The 22,915-nt window shown below is 43.7% G+C and overlaps 1 protein-coding gene across 1 annotated transcript in view; it reads left to right on the forward strand.

Moving 5' to 3' along the window:
- HORMAD1 (HORMA domain containing 1) overlaps window positions 1-22,915 on the forward strand; it is a 974,569-nt gene that overhangs the window by 55,978 nt on the left and 895,676 nt on the right. Inside the window, exons 4-6 of the mRNA XM_086947457.1 lie at window positions 336-485; window positions 9,681-9,905; window positions 14,005-14,167. Of these exons, the coding sequence (XP_086803583.1) occupies window positions 336-485; window positions 9,681-9,905; window positions 14,005-14,167 (538 nt within the window). The remainder of the gene's footprint in view (window positions 1-335; window positions 486-9,680; window positions 9,906-14,004; window positions 14,168-22,915) is intronic.

Genomic DNA, 22,915 nt, shown 5'->3' on the forward strand with positions numbered 1-22,915 from the left:
GAAAGGCAAACACAACTTAAAAAAACTCGAAAACCTTTCTAAAGAAGTTCTCAACAAGACACAGCTACGAGGGGAAAAGCTCGGGCAGGAAATGTAAATGCAATATAAAATGACAATGGGAGCACGTTCTATGAGAACACTGGAATGTAATGCACTTACTTTTGCCAGTGTTTCGGAAAAAATGCACAAAATGGGAAAATCTATTTGAGAAATACTACGAGAAAGGCAGCTGCGCATTTAACAGATCTGTGTGAGTGTTTCAGGCAAATGCGTATGCAGGGTATCAATGTGAATTACAGGCTCCTGCAAAATACACATTGTCTTACTTTCTTCAGACCAGTGAAGAAGTGACTTCGATGCTGACTGGGTTTCGTGTCCCCGACCATCAACCCATAAACAGCAGCAGCTATGTAAGGACATGGAGCTCTCTCCCCGACACAGTGGACTGGAGACAGAAAGGTTGCGTCACTGATGTCAAGAATCAGGTAAGAAACTTTTTCAGAAGACCCTTCTCTAACAAGTTTGATGGCCTCTATACACCCACCTCTTGATATTTCCCAAAGGTTGTTCAATAACTATATTTAAATGTAGCCCAGCACTGCCAGATGGCGCCCTACACCATCACACCTCACCTCCCACACCCAGGATGTGACATCATATAAGACACCAACTACTGCGCAGGCACCCAGGTATTTTCCCAGCACCCCTTCCACGTGTGCAGCGAGGATCTGAGAGAACAGTGGTAAGAAATACAGCAAAGTATATGTTTGCATTGCTTGGGATCTTATTAGCCACAACACTAACTCATTGGGGTGGAGAGAGATGGTGGTGAGGAATATGCACGTAGATTATGTAGCAATCAGAATCATTGTTACCAAAGGTAAGTAACTTTTTCTTCTGATGGTTATATCTTCCTTCAGATTCATCACCTTATGAATGCATCCCAAAGCAATTCCCTTTGGGAGGTGGAATAGAGTAGTGACATTAACCAAATAAGTAATGCAACTCAGCCCCTGCAAAGTCTGCTTGGACTCATAGGTAGTAATGTTGAACAAAAGTATGCAAAGATGACCACACGTCTGCTGGGCAGATGTCAGCCACTGGAATGCACCTGGTGAATATTGCATAAACAGCCAAGGTCCTAGTGGAGTGGGGACAAATGACCTCCCAAGAGTCTTTTTTGACAAAGAGTAATAGCTCTTGTTACAAAGGATGAACACAATTAAATGGTGATTTGGGTCACAACCTTGCCTTCTTACCTCTGTCAAGACTCACAAAAATATGATCAGCACTCTCTGTCCAGTGGAGTTCATCCTCTAGGGACCAGAGTATGCAGCTGTTCCTCCTCTATGGTGGGATGAGACAGCAAGACAGTGGGAAGTTTGGCCAGTACAGATCAAAAACTCATCCGGAAAGAATATCATGAAAGGTAGATGAACTGCTAGGGCTTGCTGTTCTCCAAGCCTACATGCTAAAGCAACTATTACTGGGAACACAGTCTTCAGAGTTAGAATCTGGAGAATGAGAAGAAAGGCTGTCACTCTCATGAACTCCTGAGATTCATGTAGAACAAATCCAAGCTTGACAGCACAACATCCAGAAAGCCACATTATCCGCAGAATATGGGCTGCCCTTTGGGATATGTCTGTAAGCGTACAAACCATCGCTGCCCAAGCTGGAGAATGGTTTTTACATATGATTTGAAAGGCGGATGACTGTCAGTTTTTCCCATTTACCACACAGCATGGGTAGAGCGGCCTAGAAGGCATATAGGAATAGGATGTGGAAGGCGAAGTTGTCAGAGGCAAATACTTTTCTGCCCATTGAGTTCACCCTTCTCAGCTCTACATCTGAAGGGGTTGTGGGAAAGGCATCTGGGCTCAATTGTGAAGACACTTAGACAAGACTTCCTGAGGAAGAAGGTAATAAAAACCTTGGGTTAAAAGGGGCAGGTATAGGCTGTATTGCTACCTGTGTGTGGACTGATCGAGCCAAAAGGGGTTTTCCTGAGAAGCCAGGAGAAGTTCCAGAAGTGAACATTAACTTCAAAGCTTTTGCTGCTTTGCATACTCCCATAGTGAGCAAAAAGACTTCTTCAAAAGGAGAAACATTTGACTGAGTCACTGTCGAAAACCCGAGGAAATTTGTCAGTAAAGCACTGAGAGCTTGAAACTGCATTGCTTTCTATGGATAAAACTGGAACTGACAGCAGCAAACCTGTCAGCACTTTTTATCTCCCAATGACGTCACATTCTGGTGATGCTGCAACAGAGAATGCATTGCACTACCTAGCAGCCCTGGACAGCTATTGCAGGGGAAAACATTGTCAGACCCAGTCTGGTGCTTGGAGGGTTTTTATATGGTGAGGAATCTGTAGGAAGATGTATTCATCAGATATTCAGAATATAGAATACTACTAAATTATCAAGGTTAGTAGATGTGGAGGTAAGTAGAGTCCTTAATTAGGTATTGGTGGCTGAAGACGAACGTAATAAGCTGGTGGACCTCCTACCTTGATAAACCAAGCCAGTTGTTCACTCGGTATATATTAAAATCTGGGGAATGTCTGGGATACTGTTGATGCTAAACACCGACTAAGCAGACTGTCCTGCAGAGGGCTATTGGCTTAAAGTGACAACTGTCAAACTCTATTGAGAGTGGGACAGTTATCACAAACTGCCTTTCTCAATGGCGATGTTTGCAGGACTGTACACTAAGAGGGAATAATGCGGTAACAAGGAGTGCATGGGCAGCCAAAGGGAAATTGCTCTTAAGGAAAGATAAAAATTGCGTGGTGGCATGTCTTAATCCAACTATCTATGGGGCCTGAAATCCAACAAGGTTCGAACAACTACTGCAGTGATACATGCCCCCACAGATGCCGTCATCAGAATCGCTGGGTACCAGCTGAGATGATGTACATGCTGGCCACGGCACACCATGAAGGTAGAGGTATTCGACTCTGCCAGTCACAAACGAGCATTAATGCACAAAGGGGGAACCTTAGGTGGACAATATTTAATGGGGTCCAGTGTACTAGTCCAATGAACTGATAGCAACACAGGGTACAAAGTTCCCCAAGGAAAACGGAGAAGTGTGTGTAGGGAGTGGAGGGTATCTGACAAGGGAACTGGGGGGTTCCCTTATTGGAACTAGAAGACCTCACACACCCAGCAAGCTAGATGTCATGCTTCATCACTGGCCTTCTGCTCCTCGTCAGACTGGCGCTGCAATGTCTGACGGGCACCTTGTAGGTGCTCTTTGTCGAAGTTCTTCTGTTCCGGCCAATTGGTGAGTGCGTGTAAGGTGTTAAATGATAGTGTAGTCGTGCGAAAGTGGTGAATTAAAAAAGGTAAAACAGTCCACAGTGACCTTTATTGATGTGGCTGGTTCCCTTAGTTAAAAAGTGGGAGGGGAGATAGAAAACCGGGGAGGGTTATAGCTAACTACCTCGACCCTCTGGTCAGGTCGACATGTTTCTTGCCTATCTGGCAATTCTTCAGGACCTATAGTGACAGTACTACACAGTGAACAAACAAGTGTAAGGAAAGAAAAGAAAATTACAACCTCACTAGGTCGGTAATTGGTAGGCTAGAGGTCCTACTCTGGTATGGTGACCCCTAGGAAAAACCCTATCAGGCCCCGCAGACTGTTCCTGTGGGAGCTGCACGGTCTGGTTAGGTACCTTAGCGGCGTGCGGTAATCGCCTCTCACACCTACCCCCACAAACGCGAAATCCGGTGTATGGAACAGCTGTCACTATAGGTCCTGAAGAATTGCCAGATAGGCAAGAAACATGTCGACCTGACCAGAGGGTCGAGGTAGTTAGCTATATGTTTCCAGGACTGTAACTAAGAGGGAGTGATGCAGTAACAAGGAGTTCACTGGCAGCCAAAGGGAAATCGCTCTTAAGGAAAAAGTAAAAAGAAAATTGTGTGGTGGCATGTCTTAATCCAACTTCCTATGGGGCCTGAAATCCACCAAGGTTCGAGCAACTACTGCAGTGACACATGCCCCCACAGATGCCGTCATCAGAATCGCTGGGTACCAACTGAGATGATGTACATGCCAGCCACTTCGCACCGTGAAGGTAGAGGTGTTCAACTCTGCCAGTCATGAACGCACAGCGGGATCGCGGTAGCTCCCATTTAAAGAGCAGTATTACTTTCCGCTTCTAATATCGCCATTGAAAAAGGCAGATCCTGCTGAAACATGTCTGGCCAAAGAAATAAAGCTGCTTATCACCTGTGAGTGCTCCATTCCTGTGGGATCTTGTGTTAAAAATGAATGCGTGAGTTGGCCACCATCACGATGGGAGGCACCCGTTCTACGGAGTTTGTAAGAAATAGATAATTTCTGGGTAAATATATATATATATTTATATTTAGAACATGGTTACCATAAGAAATAGATTTTTTGTTTTGCTAATAGCTTTGGCACTGGTTGACAAATCTTCACAAACTTTTCCCAAAAAAAGCTTCATCCACCTCAGCAGGAGCCAAAACGAAGGGGTTCCTAAAACGCAATTACAGTGCTACAGCCAAATGGCCGGAATTACACCAAAGTTGGAAAACAGATTAGATATTTAACAACAAGCATTTACAATGCAATGGTCTCTGCATTATTAAAGGTAGAGCTATTGGCATTGCTCATGAATTTTTTTTTTAAATCGTAAATAAATGGCATTGTCATTTACATTGCCAATAGCTTAATCGTTAAATAAATGGCTTTGTCTTTTACAATGCCAATAGTTTAACCCTTTCGATGCTCATGACGAGCTCAGCTCGTCGTGATGCACAGTTGAGCTGTGCTGATGACGAGCTGAGCTCGTCATGACACCAGCAAAATGGCAATTTCCAGCACAGGAGGGGGAAAACGCCAAGGTGTTAATTGCTCGCAAATGCAGGACCTATTGCATTTACACCCACACAGAGCCACCCACACAGTCATTCACATATAGCCCCCTACACAGAGCCACCCTCACACAGACAGAGCCACCCACACATAGAGCCACCTACAAAAAAAGCTATCCACACAGAGCCCCCCCACACACGCACAGAGCCCCCCCCCCCACACACAAGGAGCCCCACCCACACACATGGAGCCCCCCCACACACGGAGCCCCCCACACACACAGAGCCCCCCACACACACACGGAGCCCCTCCACACACACGGAGCCCCCCCACACACACACGGAGCCCCCCCACACACACACGGAGCCCCCCCACACACACAGAGCCCTCCCACACACACGGAGCCCTCCCACACACACGGAGCCCCCCCCACACACGGATCCCCCCACACACAGCCCCCCACACACATAGCCCCCTAAACACACAGCGCCCCCCCCCACACACACAGAGCCCCCTGCAGCTTGCCTCCCCCCCCCCTGTACGGGGGGGCTGCGGGGGCCAGTGCTACACCACTGCTCTCCAACATATGCATGCCCAGGGCTTAAAACTTTAAAATAAATAGCTCAGAATGGAAGACTACATATCTCCTTTCAGAGAACGCATGGCCTGTTTGAACTCAAACGTACAATTCAATTAAACTGGTTATGGATTAACAGTGTGAACCTTTATATATACATACGTATTTTAATCTTGTTTATATATTGACTTGGTTTTAACTATTGATAAAATATGTATTTAATTCATGCAATAGAGAAGAGAGGTACTTAAAATAAATAACAATGTTGCAAAACATGAATGTCAGGATATTCATGCATGAGGTAAATCAGAATTAAGCGTACAGAAAAAGAAACGTGGATGTTTCAGCAGTAGGACTGTTATATCTTTTGCTGGGAGAGGACCACATTAAGAGAGCTTTGCATTTGTATCATCATTGGGATATCCGTGTAGCGTGCAAAACTAAATAGAAGAGCTTTGTAAACATCATAATGGATTCATTTTGCAATGTGGGTAGCTGTTTATACAGTTCATTGGCAGATTCTAAAGTAAAGTGTTGCATTTAGATAATGTACTGCTTTAAAGCATGCTATAAAAATCCCACTCTCCTCGAAATGCACAAAGGATACTGATGTATTCATTAGAATATTAAGTGGGATTGCCGTCTTGATGCCAAGTCCTTAATTACAAATGTAGGACATAAGCACAGAAAATTCTCTCTTCAGGCAGAGGACAGTGGAAGTGGTGACAGAGTTGGCGTGATTGTGTCCACCTTTGGGTGAGGTGGAGAGACTAACACCAGGCTTTGAGCGAGGGGTGGACAGAGATACCCACCTTTAGAAGATGGGTGGAGAGGGACACCCACCTTTGGGCGAGGGGTAGAGAGGGACACCCACCTTTGGGCGAGGGAGTTCTTGATCTGGGGAGGGGCGGTTAGAAAGTGAGAGACAAGTTTCGGGCACTATTAACCCGCATTAATGCCCCCGAGCTGTCGGTGGCATTGACCTTCCTCCTAATACGGCCACGGAGACCTTTAGTTTAGCAGTGCCTCCGGTGCGGTGCTGTCTCTGACATATGAGGTGCCAACCTGGCAGAGAGCACATTCCAAGAAGGACCCCCGAAACTCGTAGAAAGAAATGGACACGTACCTCTATCCACGGCAGGGGGCTCTTGGAATTAAAGGGGGTGTCTTGGAGAGCGGGTGGTGATGGTGGCAGCCTCAGCCTTGCGTGGGAGGCCCGAGAGAGGGGAGAGCCTGCCACCACCCCCCCCACACACACACAGACACACACACACACTGCTGCACCCTCACACACACACTGGGGCCGAGTCACGAGCCAGGTGCGCAGCTTTGTTCTACTTCTGAACAGAGTAAATTCATGGTTTGAATCCACTCATGCATTGGTTTACACACATGCACGATTCCACCAGTAATCTGTAATAATATGTAGTAGAGATGCTATGGAAGGCTGGTGCATGAATATAGTGTTCACGAGCATTACACCGGCCCATTTCCACCCTGGCCGTGGCAGAGATGTAATGGTGCACAGGGCAGGAGAAAATGCTGACCCAGGGTGATAATGCGGAGGTAAGACAGCCGAGATTGGTGGCGGTGTGGCCAAACGCATACATAGGTTAGCGGGCAGAAACGCAGTTTTGCTGAGTGCACGTGTGTCAATACATATTTACAAGGTACATTAGTGCACGTCGAAAGGGTTATGATTGTGAGCGCTCCTGGGGGCTGCGACAGCTTTTCAGGAGTCCTCCGGAAATGTTTCCAGAATGCAAACTAAGCATTAACTAGTTCCAAAGGCGAGGTAACTCTATGGGAGGTCGTTTACAGTGTACTTTGTGAATACTAGTCCACGTTTGCACATACTTTGCATTATATTGTGTGGGGGGGGGAGGGGACACCCAAGGCTTCGCATGGCTGATGTGGGGGTGAGATTACCTGCTTCACATTGCGATGCCACGTCACATCACTGGTGGCAGGGGGAAACCGTCTGTCCTGTCAACACACAACACCATGCGAACACAGGCTGTAGATTCTATTCTTATACCGGATTATTCACTCAGTGCGGCAGAAGCCGGAGAAACCACTGACCAAATGCCCCCTGTCTTCCATTCATTGCAGTTGTGTGACGAATGCCCTGTTCTTTAACAGTGTGCCCGCTCCCTCCTCCACCCCGTGAATCTACGAGGCACGCTCATGGTCATACTACCAACATCTCCTGACCACATTAGAGGCAAGACATACTAAAAACGAGGTGTCGGGACAGTCCGAAGTGGCGGTGTTGCCAGGCCTGGGGGGCTGAGAGCAGCAGAGAAACACGCCTGCTTCTGGGAGCAGCAAACAAAGGTGCAGCCGCCCGGCCTGGGATACATTGCCGAGGGAGACACCCGAAATCAGCAACGGAAGGGATGATCGGGAAGACTCTGCGAGATAGACGGAGGAGGTAGGGGGTGCTCCACTCCACAGGTCGCACTGATGATGTGACCTGAGAGCTTAATCCACATCAAAGCTGCAAGTGGGGAGCGGCGACCTCATCAGCGAGAGGGGGCGGGAAAAAGACACGGACAGCGGGAGGGGGCGGGAAACAGACACGGACAAATGTATTGGAAAGCTAGGAGGGGAGGGTGCGGTGTTTGTTGCAGCCTACAGCGGATTTGGCAGCATTACCATTTTGCAGGGCTGAGAGGTGTGCAAGACATGCAGTGTAGTCCGCAAAAGTTTAACAGACCGGGGCAGCCGGCGGCAGCAGTGATCTCCGGGCGCCCAGGGGACAGGAGGGTGGGGGACTGGATAGAAGAGGCGGCGGCAGGGTCCTGCGGCATAAGACGATCGATCCTCACCTCACCTCACCGTAGACGAGAAAAAATGGCGCCCACCAGCTTCCGAAGTTTTCGGATTCGGGGGCGTGGTTTTGCTGTTTTGAGTGACAGACAACGTCACTGTCTAAAGAACAGCAAAGCTTACGCCCCCAAATCCGAAAAAGACGGGGCTAAATCGGAGTGACGCATCTCTCCTCCAATGGCTGGCCTCCGTTTAGGAAGCCAGCCAATGGAGGAGACAGGGCAGGGAGGCGGGTTCCAAAGCGCTACTAAGGGACATTAATTCTCCGACCCCAGACTGCGCAGGCGCAGCCTTTAGGTCCTCGACCTAAAAAGCATGCTTTTGTGACTTTGTGTAAATTTGCTCAGTAGTTTTTGAGAAATTACAGTTCAAAATGTATTGATATTTGGATGGTTGGGTTTGCAGGCCTCCTGTGTAAATCCCATGGGCAGGCACCTTAAAAAAAAACAGCCCAGAGACGTTTTTTTTTCCAGTCAGCTGCTTCGTTCCAGTGGGACCGAGAGGTTCCAGCAAGTCCCATAGGAGCTTGCGCTCTGATTGACTTGTTGCAACCTGAACGAAAATGTTGCTGCTGTTATTACAGGACTCAGGACTTGGTCCTCATGTTCTGAAAATAATAATTTAAAACAATAAGGTATAAGGGGGCTGGATATGAGTACCTTGATCAACTGGCTCTTTTGGGTGGGGCCTAGTGGGACCACCCCTTACATCATTTTATTTACTTTTTAAGTTGGGGGTTTGCAGTCCTAGTTTTTCTGAAGGCTGTGTGCAGCCGGGTGGTAGGTGCAGGGTCTGCCCTTGCGACCATATGCTGCAGCTAATTCCTGCTCACACAGGGCTGAAGGCCATGCACAGTGGCAGGTTGGCTTGCTGTTGTGGGATGCGTGCAGGGCCTGGCCGAAAACTGTGTACGGCGTGGAGGGGGTGGGGGTGCGTGTGGTGAGTTGTAGGCAGGGTCTGGCGGGCCCTGCGGCAAAGCCTGTGCCGTGCCCAGCTTGCAGTAGGTCAATTAAAAGTCTCTGCTTTTACATACATACATCTTTCAGGTCACTTATGGTTCATGTCTGCAATACTCTGCCTACACATTTGATGCTGTGCCAGTAAGATCACTGTGATACAAACTTAACATCCAGTTTTTCTGACTATAAACTGTTAATATGTCTGACAAAGTGGCTGTTGCCATGCATTTTGTCCCCTTTTATACTTATAAACTTAACCGTTTGTTTGGCAGGGTGGCAAGGGGGAACACATGACTTCCAATTCTAAGACTACTGTCAGTGTTTCTCAGAGGGAGAATATGTTCATACAAGTTGTCCTCCTTTCGATTTATATAAATGAGCATTTGTCTTTATATGTGGCCAAAGGCCCTCATGGTAGGTCCCTTTTCTAACTATAATCCATTGCATTTGTCTTCTAGGGCAGCTGTGGTTCATGTTGGGCGTTCAGCGCTGCGGGAGTCCTTGAAGGACAGTTGAAGCTAAAGCAAGGAATTCTGGAGTCCCTCAGCCCTCAGAACCTGGTTGACTGCTCAGGGAGTTATGGAAACCATGGTTGTAACGGTGGGCTACCTTTGTTGGCCTTCACGTATGTCATTGAGAACAAGGGCATTGACTCTGACATTGCATACCCCTACACTGCCAAGGTTTGTAAGTGCACCCGACATGGCTTACAATTTGCTCCATGTGATGTATGGCACTAGCAGGCAGTTAATGTTTGATAGCCAGCTGCAAACTACAAACTGCGACTTCTAGATTTGATTTTAACATTGTAAATATTTACTGAAAAATGCCATCATGCAAAGTGCTGTAGTCTTAAAGGCCACAACTGCCTTATGCTACAGTGAGAATTACCGGCTCCATATCGCAGGGGACACAACATTTCAGTGCTTATACTCATTAGGTCTATAGACCGTGAAGATATGCTTAATCTTTAATTTCTATTCATGGGCTTTTCATTTAACAAAACAACGCACTGTTTGATGTAAGTCTTGGTCCTCACTGAAACACACCGGGTTAGCCAGGATGTGGAATTCTTTCAAGCCCGCCCTCTGACCTCAGTCAAGCTTTATGCAGGACCTTTTCAGGTGAAACACAATCACAGAGAGAAAAAAAGAAAAGAAAATGACAGAAGGAAAGAGAATGAAGTAATCTGCATTTTGTAATTATTCAAAAGAGATACAGGTAGAGTCTTGTCTAAAGCCCAGATAGGTTGTTTTTAGAAGGTTTATCAATATGTATGAAATTCTTTGGCGCTAGGGATATCTGTTCCAAGAAGTGCTTCTGATTTTTCTGATCTTTTGCCTTGATGTTAGAAACAATCAAGCAAATGTTAGGGGAAGTGAAAAGTGGATTGGCAAAGAACGAACTCAGAGTGAGACATCTAGATTGGAGGGTCATGAAGGTAACGTTCGTGATTCGGGAAGTAGAGGTCTAGCCTGAGTGTAAGCATATGATTACTGGGTCATGTCCTCAGTGAGAGGTCTGGATATGAAACTTGAAACACTGTAGAACGTGGCTCATGCTACCCGAGTTAGATTCCTGAAAAACATCCAAGTGTCAGCTGAAGTAACATCACATACCCTGTGACCTCAATGACATCAGCAGAAGTGACACATAGGAACCATGACCCGGAATACCAAGGAAGTAATGCCACAAGATCTTGCTTCTTATGATATCATAATAATTCACGTTTCTGAAACCCAGTGTATACCTCAAACAGAAAACGTATTAGTAAGTCACAAGGCCGTGCAAAAAGGAGACTTAAAAAACACAATTGTGGTATTTCTGAGGATCATATATTACATCTTAACTATGGTATTGCCTTACTTTACTCCGTACACGGTTAATAAGTTTTGATTTATGGACAACTATAAGGAACTATCACGCTTTTGTAGAGCACTGAGATGATATTTTTAATCACGGAGCGTGGCAACACATCTATACTTTTATTAGGTAGTTTAACATTATTTTATGTTGTGAAGAGTATGTTTTTGACTTGTAAATTAATTTATTACCAAAAAACAAAAAAGTAATCTTCCAGTGGGACCCATAGAGGTTTACAGGAAAAGGCATGAAACATTTTGAAACTAGAGAAGGCATGGAGTCATTATATCCCACTGACATCCCACGTCTGCTTTATCTGTACCATGGACACTGGTTATTAAAGAGGTATGGGTAAGCCCAGACATGGGTCCCTTGCTCACTGTGCTACTGGAACTATGCTGCACGTGAATGAATGGGCCCAATAGGCAAAAACTGGTCTTGGGACGATTGTGTTCTGGTTCAGTAAGAACCCGGCTTGGCAGTTTGGCCTGGACTGTTCCTATTGGAGCAGGTTCAAGACTAGTTCGAGATCCTCCTCTTGCTCTTCCTTTATGGCTTCATCTTCCTCCTCATGTATGTCCAATACCTGATCAATATCAGGGTAACCTTCTTCTCCCATCCTAATTGGCGCCAAGGTACTATGTGTCATCTATTTTATCTAGGCACTCGTTAACCTGAACTTCAGTGTCTGTCTGCGTTGAAGATTTGATAAGATACTTGTCACTGAGGTTCCAGCGGAGGTGCCAAAGAGGTGTTGGGCAATGTGGTGGAGATGATGGTGATCCTGCTGGAGAATCCAGTGAAGTATAAAGATGCTGCGGTTGAGAAATCAGTCTTTGGAAATTTTCCATCATTTGCACCAGTGTCATTATCAATGCATCTGACACCTGAATTAGGAGGCTCATAGTGCTGGCGCCTGGGCTCGTATGATGACCCACTGTCTCTTGCACAGCCTCCAGTTTAAATGTTATTTTGTTAAATATCTTCAAAACCATGCTGAAAGAATGCTCCTCCTTCCTCCTCTTCATAGTCTCCTTCCTCTGATTCTGGAATTTAGTGCAATTCCATTGCGCTGGACTACATGCAGTATTTGAGGCATGACCTTGATTGCCGACCTCAGTCTCTAGGCCAAACCATGTATTGGCAACCAAGCAGAGATCTTTAATGGCTGACCCTCTCTTCTTAGTCATCGAGCCATTAATGAGGACTTTGCTGGCAAGACAGTTGTCTGCATTGATGTCTTCGACAATGTCTTCTTTGTCATTGACGGAAGGGACTTCCTCGACAACAGTTTAGTCTTGATTACTGATGTCAGTGGAGCTAGACTTTTTGCTCTATTTTATGAGCAGGCTGGTCTTCACCTCTTTTTGACACTACTTCGAATGAAGAATTAGTTTTACTCTTCGGGGAGGTGGATGAAGGTGCTTTAGTGGTGAACTCCGGTTAGAGATGCTGCCTTTGTGGCAGTGTCTGGAAAAACACCTCATGGAATCATCCGCAGAAAAGGGCTCATCCTCTTTAGGAGGGCAGCTTTCTTCTTTTCGAGAGGTGGTGTGTTACTAAATAAAAGCTGCTTTAGGCCTATGGCCATTTAAACACGGTTTGCTGCATTTTAAGGTTACTAGGGGTATTCACAGCCTGACAGTGGGGATTATTCAAGCATGTGAAGTTATAAAAGGATTTATCACACAAGCCCGTTTTTTCAAACATTTTAAAAAGAAGTCTATTTTTAACAAGATAATTATAAGTTCCAGCTTGTAAAATTCATCACATGCCTTTTGGCTAAAGAGGGGTACTTTGTTTTTTTTTAACAAAAACCTAAAAATATTTATACTATACAAATATTACAGCAACTACTACAAACGTTAATAACATTAGTTACCATCATAATCGTGTTTAGTTCTGGGGCCAATAATTCCTCTCCTTTTACAAGGAAAGAAAAATTATTATGAGCCAAGAAAGATGGCAAAGACTGATTTTCAACAACATTTTCTTTAAACATGTGGGAGCAAAAAACATTTTCCATACTGTGTGGAAGCTGGCGGGGACATGGTTTCCTAAATTGCACCACATCTTCCCATTCCCAACAGTATAAAACTGCCATGCTCTGGTGCACTAGTCACTTTAAAATTGCTGCCTTGATTAATCTTTGAAAATTAAATGTTTGTCAATTTTAAAACTTCAGTTCAGACGTTTTAGCAGGATGAGAGTAAAAGAAAGCTAAACACGGAGCAATTGTATCCCTAAACAAACTGGTAAGATGTTTTCACCTTCATGTGACTGACTTCGGTTGACTAAACCAAGACCCTTTTAGTTAGCATCTCCAGACAAACACAGCAGGCATGTTTTAAAACTCTGCAGCTCAAGCACAGGTCCAGATCCATTTTGTTTGGAGTCCAAATTTAAGCGGCCTAAATATCAGCTTAATCTCAGAGATAGTTTGTTCAGGTAGTTGCAGGTGATAGGCACCAACACTCATTTTAGGCAAGCATAACATTTTCATCATCAGATTTTAGCCCAGAGCATGGAAGAGAAATGCAGAACATTTTGAGAAAGGAGGAAGAAAAAGACGGGTGATGGTGATAAAGAGAGAAAGCAAGGATGAAACAGAACCTGCATAATGACACTGTGGGGCATGAAATGAAGTGGTAGAAACAAAAAGGCATGAGGTGAAATGGGAGACTAAGCTGCCTAGGCACTCGCAACCCCTGCATTTGCTAGCGCAGGTAGCGGACTCCTAAGAAAAACTTTGTGGAGAGTTCAGGAAAATTGGATTGTCCCAAATTTCTCCCAGAGGAAAAGATTCAGAACTTGTTCAAAATGGGAAGCAGTGAAGGCAATGGAATGGAGTGGCAAGGACTTGCTTAGAAATTAATGAATAATGCAATGATCTGTCTTCCCTTGTGCATATCTTTCCAGGATGGTGTCTGCAAATACGATCCTTCCAGAAAGGCTGCCACCAGCACCAGTGCCAAAATGCTTCCAAGTAGTGAAGCGGCCCTTCAGGAGGCTGTAGCTAACATCGGACCCATCTCTGTGGCTATTGATGCCTCTCGCCCTTCTTTCTTCTTGTACAAGCAGGGTAGGTTTTCATGGTTTTCCAATGGGATGGCAGAACGTACTGGGGTATTTGTACATGATGACAAAATCTTCCATTTTATTTCTTCAGACACGTTTATTTGATTGGCCCTAATCTTTCGTCATATTGCTATTCAGAGTGACAAACACAAATTTCTTACCATCTGGAATGCATCAAATAACAGCTGACACTGGAGCACTGCCCCGATGTACCCTTATTTCAAAGAACTTTCAATGCATACTTTACAAACTGAATTGTCTTGTGGCGCAATTAATACACTACAGTTGGAAGATGAGGATTGGCCAAGTGTTCTAGAAAAGCAGAGATTTCCTGAAAGAGATGACTGAAGAATAAGTTTCAGATGCGAAGGGAGTGACCTTGAGAAAGTGGCAGATTGAATGCCAAAAGCTGTGCTGTTGCATATAGCAAATCTAACAGTCATGATTTCTTTATTTTAGTTATGTAACTCTTTCTGCAAATCGAATAACTATCAAAAATGAAATCGGAAGAACAAAATGTAAGGGAAGTGTAGTATAAGAAAACACTAGAAGTCAATTAATTATCTCACTACAAGGAAATGGCCAAGTATTCATTTAAAGTATTGTGTCTTCATGTCATCGTTAAATGTTATGCAGAATAGGAAGGTTATGATTGTGTACAACATTTTTGGAATATTCCTAGCTCAAAACTCAACTGAATCCAGTTCAAGAGTTCAGGCCTTGAATTTTCAAATGACCCTTCCCTTTGTGGACTGTCCACTGTGCTCTCTCTCATGATTTACCCTACTGGCTAACCAGTGATATGTTGAAGGAGCTGCTTCCTTCAGCTCTGCAACCTGAGGGGGTGTCAGTAAGGTGATGCTGCAACGAAGAGTTAGTATAATAATAATAATAAGTAAAATATGCTTTTAGGGCAAAATGTGGTTTGCCTGTATCTCGCATAACTCTTTTCACTCAAGCGTACACTTCAAGTTAAAAATGTCTTGCAAGATACTGGCAAAAGACTATTTCAAGCAAAATTTACCATTCTGAAAGATATTTTTTGCTGAATTGGGTCATTCAAAACTTCAATTAATTTTACATAACATGAAAATTCAAAAATTACGCGGATTTCAAAAACATAATTAAAATTTCTCCCTGGCCTAGTTCGAACTTATCTGTCAAGTGCCCAGAACACAAGCAGGTCAAATATTTTCAAACATTATTTCCTTTGGGCCATATGTATGAAAATAATTTTGCGATTCTCTAACTGCGATTTTCAGCGAATCGCAATTTGAGAATTGCAAACTGCAATTTTTTGGGGACTTGCTAATAATTTTGCAAATCCCATATATTCCTTATTTGCGAATCGCAAATTGAGATTCGCAAATAAGGAATACCTTCCCATTCATTCCTATGGGCCAAGTGGCCCATAGGAATGAATGGGAATGCATTCTCAATTTGCGATTTTCAAATAGAGAATCGCAAATTGAGAATGCAATTTCAAGGGTGCCAGGGTGTCAAAAGGACACCCTGTTGCACCCCTGAAAGGTACATGTGTGCCACATGGCACTTTTAAAATGGCAAAATAGTGCATTTTAAGTGGAATTGTAAATTGCAGTAATTTGCGATTCCTTAAGGCCAAATCGCACTTTCTTATGTGCTTCTTACATTGCATTTAAGGAATCGCAATTTGCGATTTCTTAAATGCAATCGCAAAATAGGGAACCGCGAAATTTGCGATTTCTTATTTTGCAAGGGGGAATTTCAGCGTTTGCGATTGGCTTCATACATATGGCCCTTTGTCCCTTTCACCCAAACACTGATATTTTAGTGGCACCATTAATTCAAGTTACATGCAACTTCTTCAGAGTGTTTTTAAACGTGGCATGTCACTAAGCACAGTTTGGTTACCTCAGCACTAATAGAGATACATTTGGCATTGTTTTGGTATCAGAAATGTTAAAGTCGGGACACCTCAACTCTATAGAATGCTTGAAAACTTAAAAGGGATTCCAAGCAGGGTAATTTTCAGTCCTGCAGTTTTCAAAAGTCTAATTTGGCAAATAATCCTTCAGGTCTTTCATCTTCATTTCCCCATGCACAGTTTATCTCAGTTCCCAATTAATGTTAACAGCTTTTAATGGCAGCACAAATTATCTATGTTTCTATAACTGATATCTGAACAATGAATGTTCAATGGGCCAATAGCTAGGAAAGCAACCAGGAATTTTAAACAAAAGTCTTTTGTTTGCTTTATGCACATGGAACCCTAGTTAGTGTCTTAAAGTGATGTTACGTTGCCCCAATATCTACTATTGAAACCAGACCAAAGGCTCAAAGGTTAGGAAGTTACAGTCTTGCTGATAAAAGGTTCAGAATGGTTTCTGACACATAGATACGCGTGACCCCACAAGGAGAAAGAGCTTGCAAAGGACAAAACCTCCTGTCACAGTTCAAGATTTGGGTCACAGGTCAAATGAGAGCTTGGGTGATGAATTTCTGCACATATTTCAAGCATAGCCCACCCGTGCCCCTGGAACCCATATTCTGTCACCCCAGATATAAGTGCTAACTTTCTGCTCTCCCCGCACCCGGTAGAGGCTGGTGGGTGTCTGGGATGGACCACATTCGGAATACCACAAGTCATTACAGTGGTTGTGAATAAAGTGGAGCCTGTTTCCTTGCAAAGTCCCTGATCCAGCAGACGCACATGTACTAACGTAGCAGTTGATTGGGAATCCATTCACCACCCTTGCTTGAGGGGTAAAAACTGGTTTCGGCTAGCTTACTAGACTGGTTAGGTTGCCTGGAACCTTGCATGTAGGTACAATGGGTGAAGAAGAAACTTTTCGGGCCGCATACTAGCCTTTAGATGATGCTTACCTCACAGATCAAACTTTCAGAAAATACTAAGGCAAAGCCCATGGACATCTGGCCAGGATTTCGCTTCTCAGTAAGTTGCAAGGCATATATATGGAGATGAGAGCAGTATCCCACTGCTAATCAAATGGAGTGTATCTCCAAAGTGCAAAATCCCAGATAAAAAGGTCAGGGTCAATTTGTAGACTTTTGCTGCTTTGTTTAGGTCGGTGTTACTGGGAAGAACAGGCTGGTCCTATTTCGAACATTCATAGAAGTCTGTGGTGGACACATTAGCATTCAAGAAAAAATCCATTGGTGGAAAGCAAGGTTTGTTCCACTTAAGAGGGAGGAGGATGACCGGGGAGAGGGGGTAGACGGACCCAGTGTTTCTGTTAGCAGCAATAAGCCTCTATTTTCAGCTCAACCTTTAAATAAAGATATGTTAGCAAACATTTATGGTTAACCCAAGAAAGGGACTCTAGTAATCATCGCAACAGCTGCCTCTCTACATTTACTCAGGTGTTTCATAACAGTGCTCTGCTTGTAATGGTTCAATGTTCATGATTGTTCTCACAAAAGAACAGTCTTGTATATTCCTGTTGTCTCGGCTTCCTCCCTTAGCAGCACAATCAGGGTACCGAGTCCTAGTTGCACTTGCATGGTCTTGGATTGTGGTCCCTGCCCCTGGCTGCTGCACGTCTTCTAAAAAAAAACACTGGAGTCCATTTAGTAACCGGTGATGGGAATTTGACGGAACTGTCAGCCTCGCCGTTACAGAGAGACAGTAAGGTGTCTGTGGTGTGCAAATGGGCATTAGCAGTGCTAGCCGAGAAAGGGTTTGTTTGCACTAAATGTGTCCTGAACATGGGAAGCTCTCTGATTTGCAATAAGCTTTTGGGCTATTGCATTGCTGAAGCCTTGTTAGAAGATCAGACTTTTTTGCAACCTAATTATTACAAGGCCATTGATCTGAACTTTGTTTAATGACTAATATTTGTCAATCGCAACTACATCAATTTTGATTCTTCCCTTCAATGACAGTTACACAAATTATGCCACAGGTGTTGCGGAGTGGTGTGCAGTCACAATCTATGTTTATGAAAACATCAAAGTCGCCAAAGTTAATTAAAGCAGGCAAATGCCAGGATTCTATAACAGATGAAATGGCAAAATATATAGAGTTGAAGGACAAGACTAATATTGCACAATGTAACTCAGTTCTGTCCTGGGGGCTAAATGTATCATTCCAAATTGCGATCACAAATGCCGAAATTCTGTGAATTTCGGCGTTTGCGATCGCAATTGGGCTTAGTGGTATGTATTAACCCTTTCGATGCTGATGACGGAACGGTTCCGTCATGAGCATCGTTCGGGCTGTGCTGATGACAGAACCGTTCCGTCATGACCCCGCCCGTTTTCATTAGGACTCAGCACCGGCGGTAAATCGTGGCCGCACAGATGTGGTTAAAGAAAAACTGCCTTGCAAAATAAGGAATTGCAAAATTTGTGATTCCCTATTTTGCGATTGCATTTAAGGATTCGCAAATTGCAATTCCTTAAATGCCATGTAAGTAGCACAAAAAAGTGCAATTTGGCCTTAAGAAATCGTAAATTACCACCAACTTCAAGCTGGTGGTAATTTGCGATTTCTTTGAAAAATTCACTTTTATGCATTTTTCAAAGTGCCATGTGGCGCACATACATACCCTTAGGGCATGTATGTGTGCCACATGCACATTTCAGGGGTGCAACAGGGTGTCATTTTGACACCCTGTCACCCTTGAAATTGCATTCTCAATTTGCGATTCTCTAATTGAGAATCGCAAATTGAGAATGTCTTCCCATTCATTCCTATGGGCCTCTAGGCCCATAGGAATGAATGGGGAGGTATTCCTTAATTGCAATTGTAATTTGCGATTCGCAATTAAGGAATACGTAGGATTGCTAAATTATTTTCAAATCCTACATACATAGCATTTTGCGATTCTCAAATCGCGATACGCAAAAAATCACAATTTGGGAATCTCAAAAGAACATTGTCATACATATGGCCCTTAGTCATTTATGGCTAAAACTTTTTGTCTGCCTTTTTTATAGTTTCTGTGCCAAACGGTGTGTGGACTGTGGAAAGGTGTAATGTAACTATGTTCTGATGTGGGAAATCCATCTAAAAGCATAGAGAGCCGGTTTAGTTGACATTTACAGCCCCTCAGCTCATGCTACTGATCAGAATGACTTTGTTACTTTAAGATATGAATGTGAATGCTACCAGCCCCAAATATCTGCAGTCCATTCCGATATGAGTGTGCAGAAAAAATCCTCAAGGAATGTTTTGCCTGTGTTTCAATCACATAAAATAGCAGAAAAAGCTGAATAAGGGGAAAAGGAATGGATGACAGTTCAGTGATCTAGCTTCGCTCTCTCAATTCGATGAAAGATGCGCCTCAAGTTTCACCACAATTGCAGGATATGAGTGAGGGCAGCCCAATTGTCTGCCTGAAAATACTGCACTGTTTACCAAGTTGATAGTTAGTTTGAATAGAACTGAAAATATGGAAGCAAAGTATTTTCTATTATTAAAAGAGATTATGGGAGAGGTCAAGTAAATGAAACAACATCAGACGCTGCAGCTCAGGTTAACGAGGGCCTAGATAAAATGGATGACAAAATGGCTCGGAATATGGACAAGGTCGAGGAAATGGAGCAAAGCATATCGGACTGTGGATAAACTGTTAAAATAACGGACCAAGCTACACAGTCTAAGAAGGAATTAGTTTACCTTCACAATACGCAAGAAGAGGTGAAAAATGATTCGAGACAGTCTAATCTGAGAATGACAGGAGTCCCAGAGCATAAAGAGGAAAATAATGGTCTTGTCGTCTCTTTTGTTTCGCCATTAAGGGCACATGTTCTCTCAAAATATTCCTAAAATCTCACAATACTGCTGTCACGTGTAGTCCCATCACAATTTGTATCATGTGCCAAATATTCCACAACAATTCTGGTTAACTTTTCTGACTAAAGAATTGATACTTTCTAAAGCAGTACTAAGAAAAAGATTTTGAAGTTTCCCATGAGTATTCATTTCGATTTTTTCAGAGATTACCATAGAAACAGTCCCAGGCGCAGGGAGTTTGAAAACATGCTATCACACTTTTCTGCAGCAAGTACTCAAGCCTCTATATTGCAGCAAGCCAGAATGAAGACTTTACAGAAGGGGCAGTTTCATTTAGTTACAGTGGCTAAATAAGCACAAGCACTTACAAGTCCTCAGACAAACACTGTTGCTTGTTAATTATGAGGTTGTATTGTTGTCTAGGGCTGGAGGGATAGAGACTAAGAGGAATAACGGGAGCAACGCCACTTAGTCACCGTGGCAGATGGATTATGCGAACGTTTAGTTCTAGGGTGGGAGTGGGACTAACTGTCAGAACAGGCTGGATGAAGGTTAAGGGGTTTACGAATTTAAAAACAGGGCGAAGTAGGTGATGCTGTCTAATACACTTTGGTGAAGTAAGAGATGGACAGTTTGAGATTTACCATAAAGTATTAAGATACATATTTGCATATCTGCACATTTAGCAAACATTCATTTTTTGTTGATGTCAGATCAAGAGAGTTGCTTATATATTTTTTCCCGATCACCATTTTTTAATGAAATGCCCGGAAAGTACCTGGGGGTCTGAGAATAGGAATTTATTTAAGCACTTTTATATAGTCACTTTACAGTTTCAAATTGTTAATGTATATGCAGTATTCTGCACTTTTCCCATTCCACATAATGGATTAATATGCAAATTGCTTGCAGTTATTAATTCTTTTTAGGTTAACTAGTATTGTATTCTGTAATGGTTTTACACGGATGGTTTGGTTTGGATTGAGGACAGATACACACTTTACAATAAATGGGAAACAGGCACATATCCCTTCACACTTACCGATTATTATACTAACTGTATCGCCAATTCAAAGTAATTGGTATAGCACCGTAAAAATATTTCTTCATGGTAGTAGATCATTTCAATATAATTGAATGTGAATGGGCTTAATAATAGGCGTAAATTATGGTCACTGATACTTGAGTTCTTGCACACAATACAGCGATTCTGGAGGAGACCTACATCCTAATATGTAGAGTGTTGAAATTTGCTATGTTAAATAAATGGACAGGGCTTCAGTAACTTCTTTTGGCAAGTGCTGCTCATAAAAAGGTATTCATATTCATAGCTAAACGTTTGCGATTCGAAATGCATTGCTGGTAAAACAATAAAGAAGGCAGCAGAGTCTGGGTTCACTGTTCCATTGGTAACGAGTTATTGACCACTGCATGTTTTAGGCTCCCATAGAAAATAAGCTGAGGTTGTTTAACTGACCTTTTACAATCTCTTACAACACTACATGGTAAGGTAATCTTCGGCAGCAAATGTTATTTTCTGGAACAGTCAGCTTTGGGACCTACATCACCCAATCAAAGGCAGAATCAAATTTAAAAAAGCAAAGGTTTTAGCTTTATAGGAGAACGTGCTGGATTTGGTAGACCTATGGATGTCATGTTTTGAGGCTAAAAAATAATACACCTGCCCTTCAGCAAGACATAACTCCGTGGCATGTATAAATGTTTTTATATCTTCAGTTTTTGAGTTTGTGGAAATTTGGGACTATCTAAATGGCTTTTCAGACCATTTAATGCTGATATTTTTAAGAGATGTTGTTAGAAATGGGGCTCTCTAGTTGATAGAGGTAGGTACCTTTGACAGAATTGGGACCCTTGCTTCTAGTCAGGTTAAGGGGGATACACTCCTAAAATAACACTTGCTCACCCCCTTGGTAGCTTGGCACGAGCAGACAGGCTTATCGCAGAGGCATTTGTGAACACATACAGTAATACAGTGAAAACACTACAAAGGGACACCGCACCAGTTTAGAAAAATTAGTCATCTTTATTTAAACCAAAACAAGACCAACCAACAAAAATTCACAATACAGTATTAAAAATAAGGCTGTCAAATTGTAGAAATAGTTCAGTTCAATGCAAGTTGTAAATGCAACACTTTTCTCACAAAGTGCCTTAGATGCGTCACATAAAACAAACAAAATGGCCGCAGGGAAGGTGATGCGTTGGTTCCTTACATGCAAAGAAGGTGGTGCGTTGGTTCCTTGCTTCGGGGGAGGTGATGCGTCGGTTCCTTACGGCAGCGCAGGGGAGGTGATGCGTCGGTCCATTACTGCGTGGGGAGGTGATGCGTCTGTTTCCTACTGCATCCCCCAACGATGCAACAGTCTTGGCGCCTCGATGCGATGCGTTTATTCGGTACGATGAGTGGCTTCATGCAGCCACACAGCAGGCTTGCATTGGGATCGGTGCAGTGATCTTAGACTTCGGAGATCGTTGCACCCGATGCGTCGTGCAGTGATTTCTCGAGACGCGGCAGGCGCTGCATCAGAAACAGGCGCGGGTGCGTCAAGGTTCTTCGATGTTGCGTCGATTTTCCAGCTCCCAGCGACAAACAGTCTCTAGAGGTCCTGAACAGCAGCAGGTGCCTCTTTGCAGTTTGGAATTCCCAGCAAGGAATTCAGGGGAGCTGGTGGTGAAGTCTTTGTGTCCTTGAGACTTCAGAACAGAAGGCAAGCTCAATTTCAAGCCGTTGGGAGATCTTTTCTTCAGGTTGGTGACAAAGCAAACAGCCAAGTCCTTTTCCTCCTTTCATTAGCAGCAAGCAGCCACTGCAGGCCAACCCCAGACAGCAAACGCCACAGGGGCAGTATTTCTTCTCAGCTTCTCCTTGACAAAGTTTCCTCTTGATTTCCCTGAAGTGATCTTAAAGTCTGAGGTCTGGGTCCCTCTTTTTATATCTAAAACTCCTTTGTACTTTGAAGGCAGAGAGTGTCTGTACCCAGCCAAAACCAG

The sequence above is a fragment of the Lissotriton vulgaris genome, chromosome 12 (assembly GCF_964263255.1).
Source record: "Lissotriton vulgaris chromosome 12, aLisVul1.2, whole genome shotgun sequence".
Lineage (NCBI taxonomy): Eukaryota > Metazoa > Chordata > Amphibia > Caudata > Salamandridae > Lissotriton > Lissotriton vulgaris.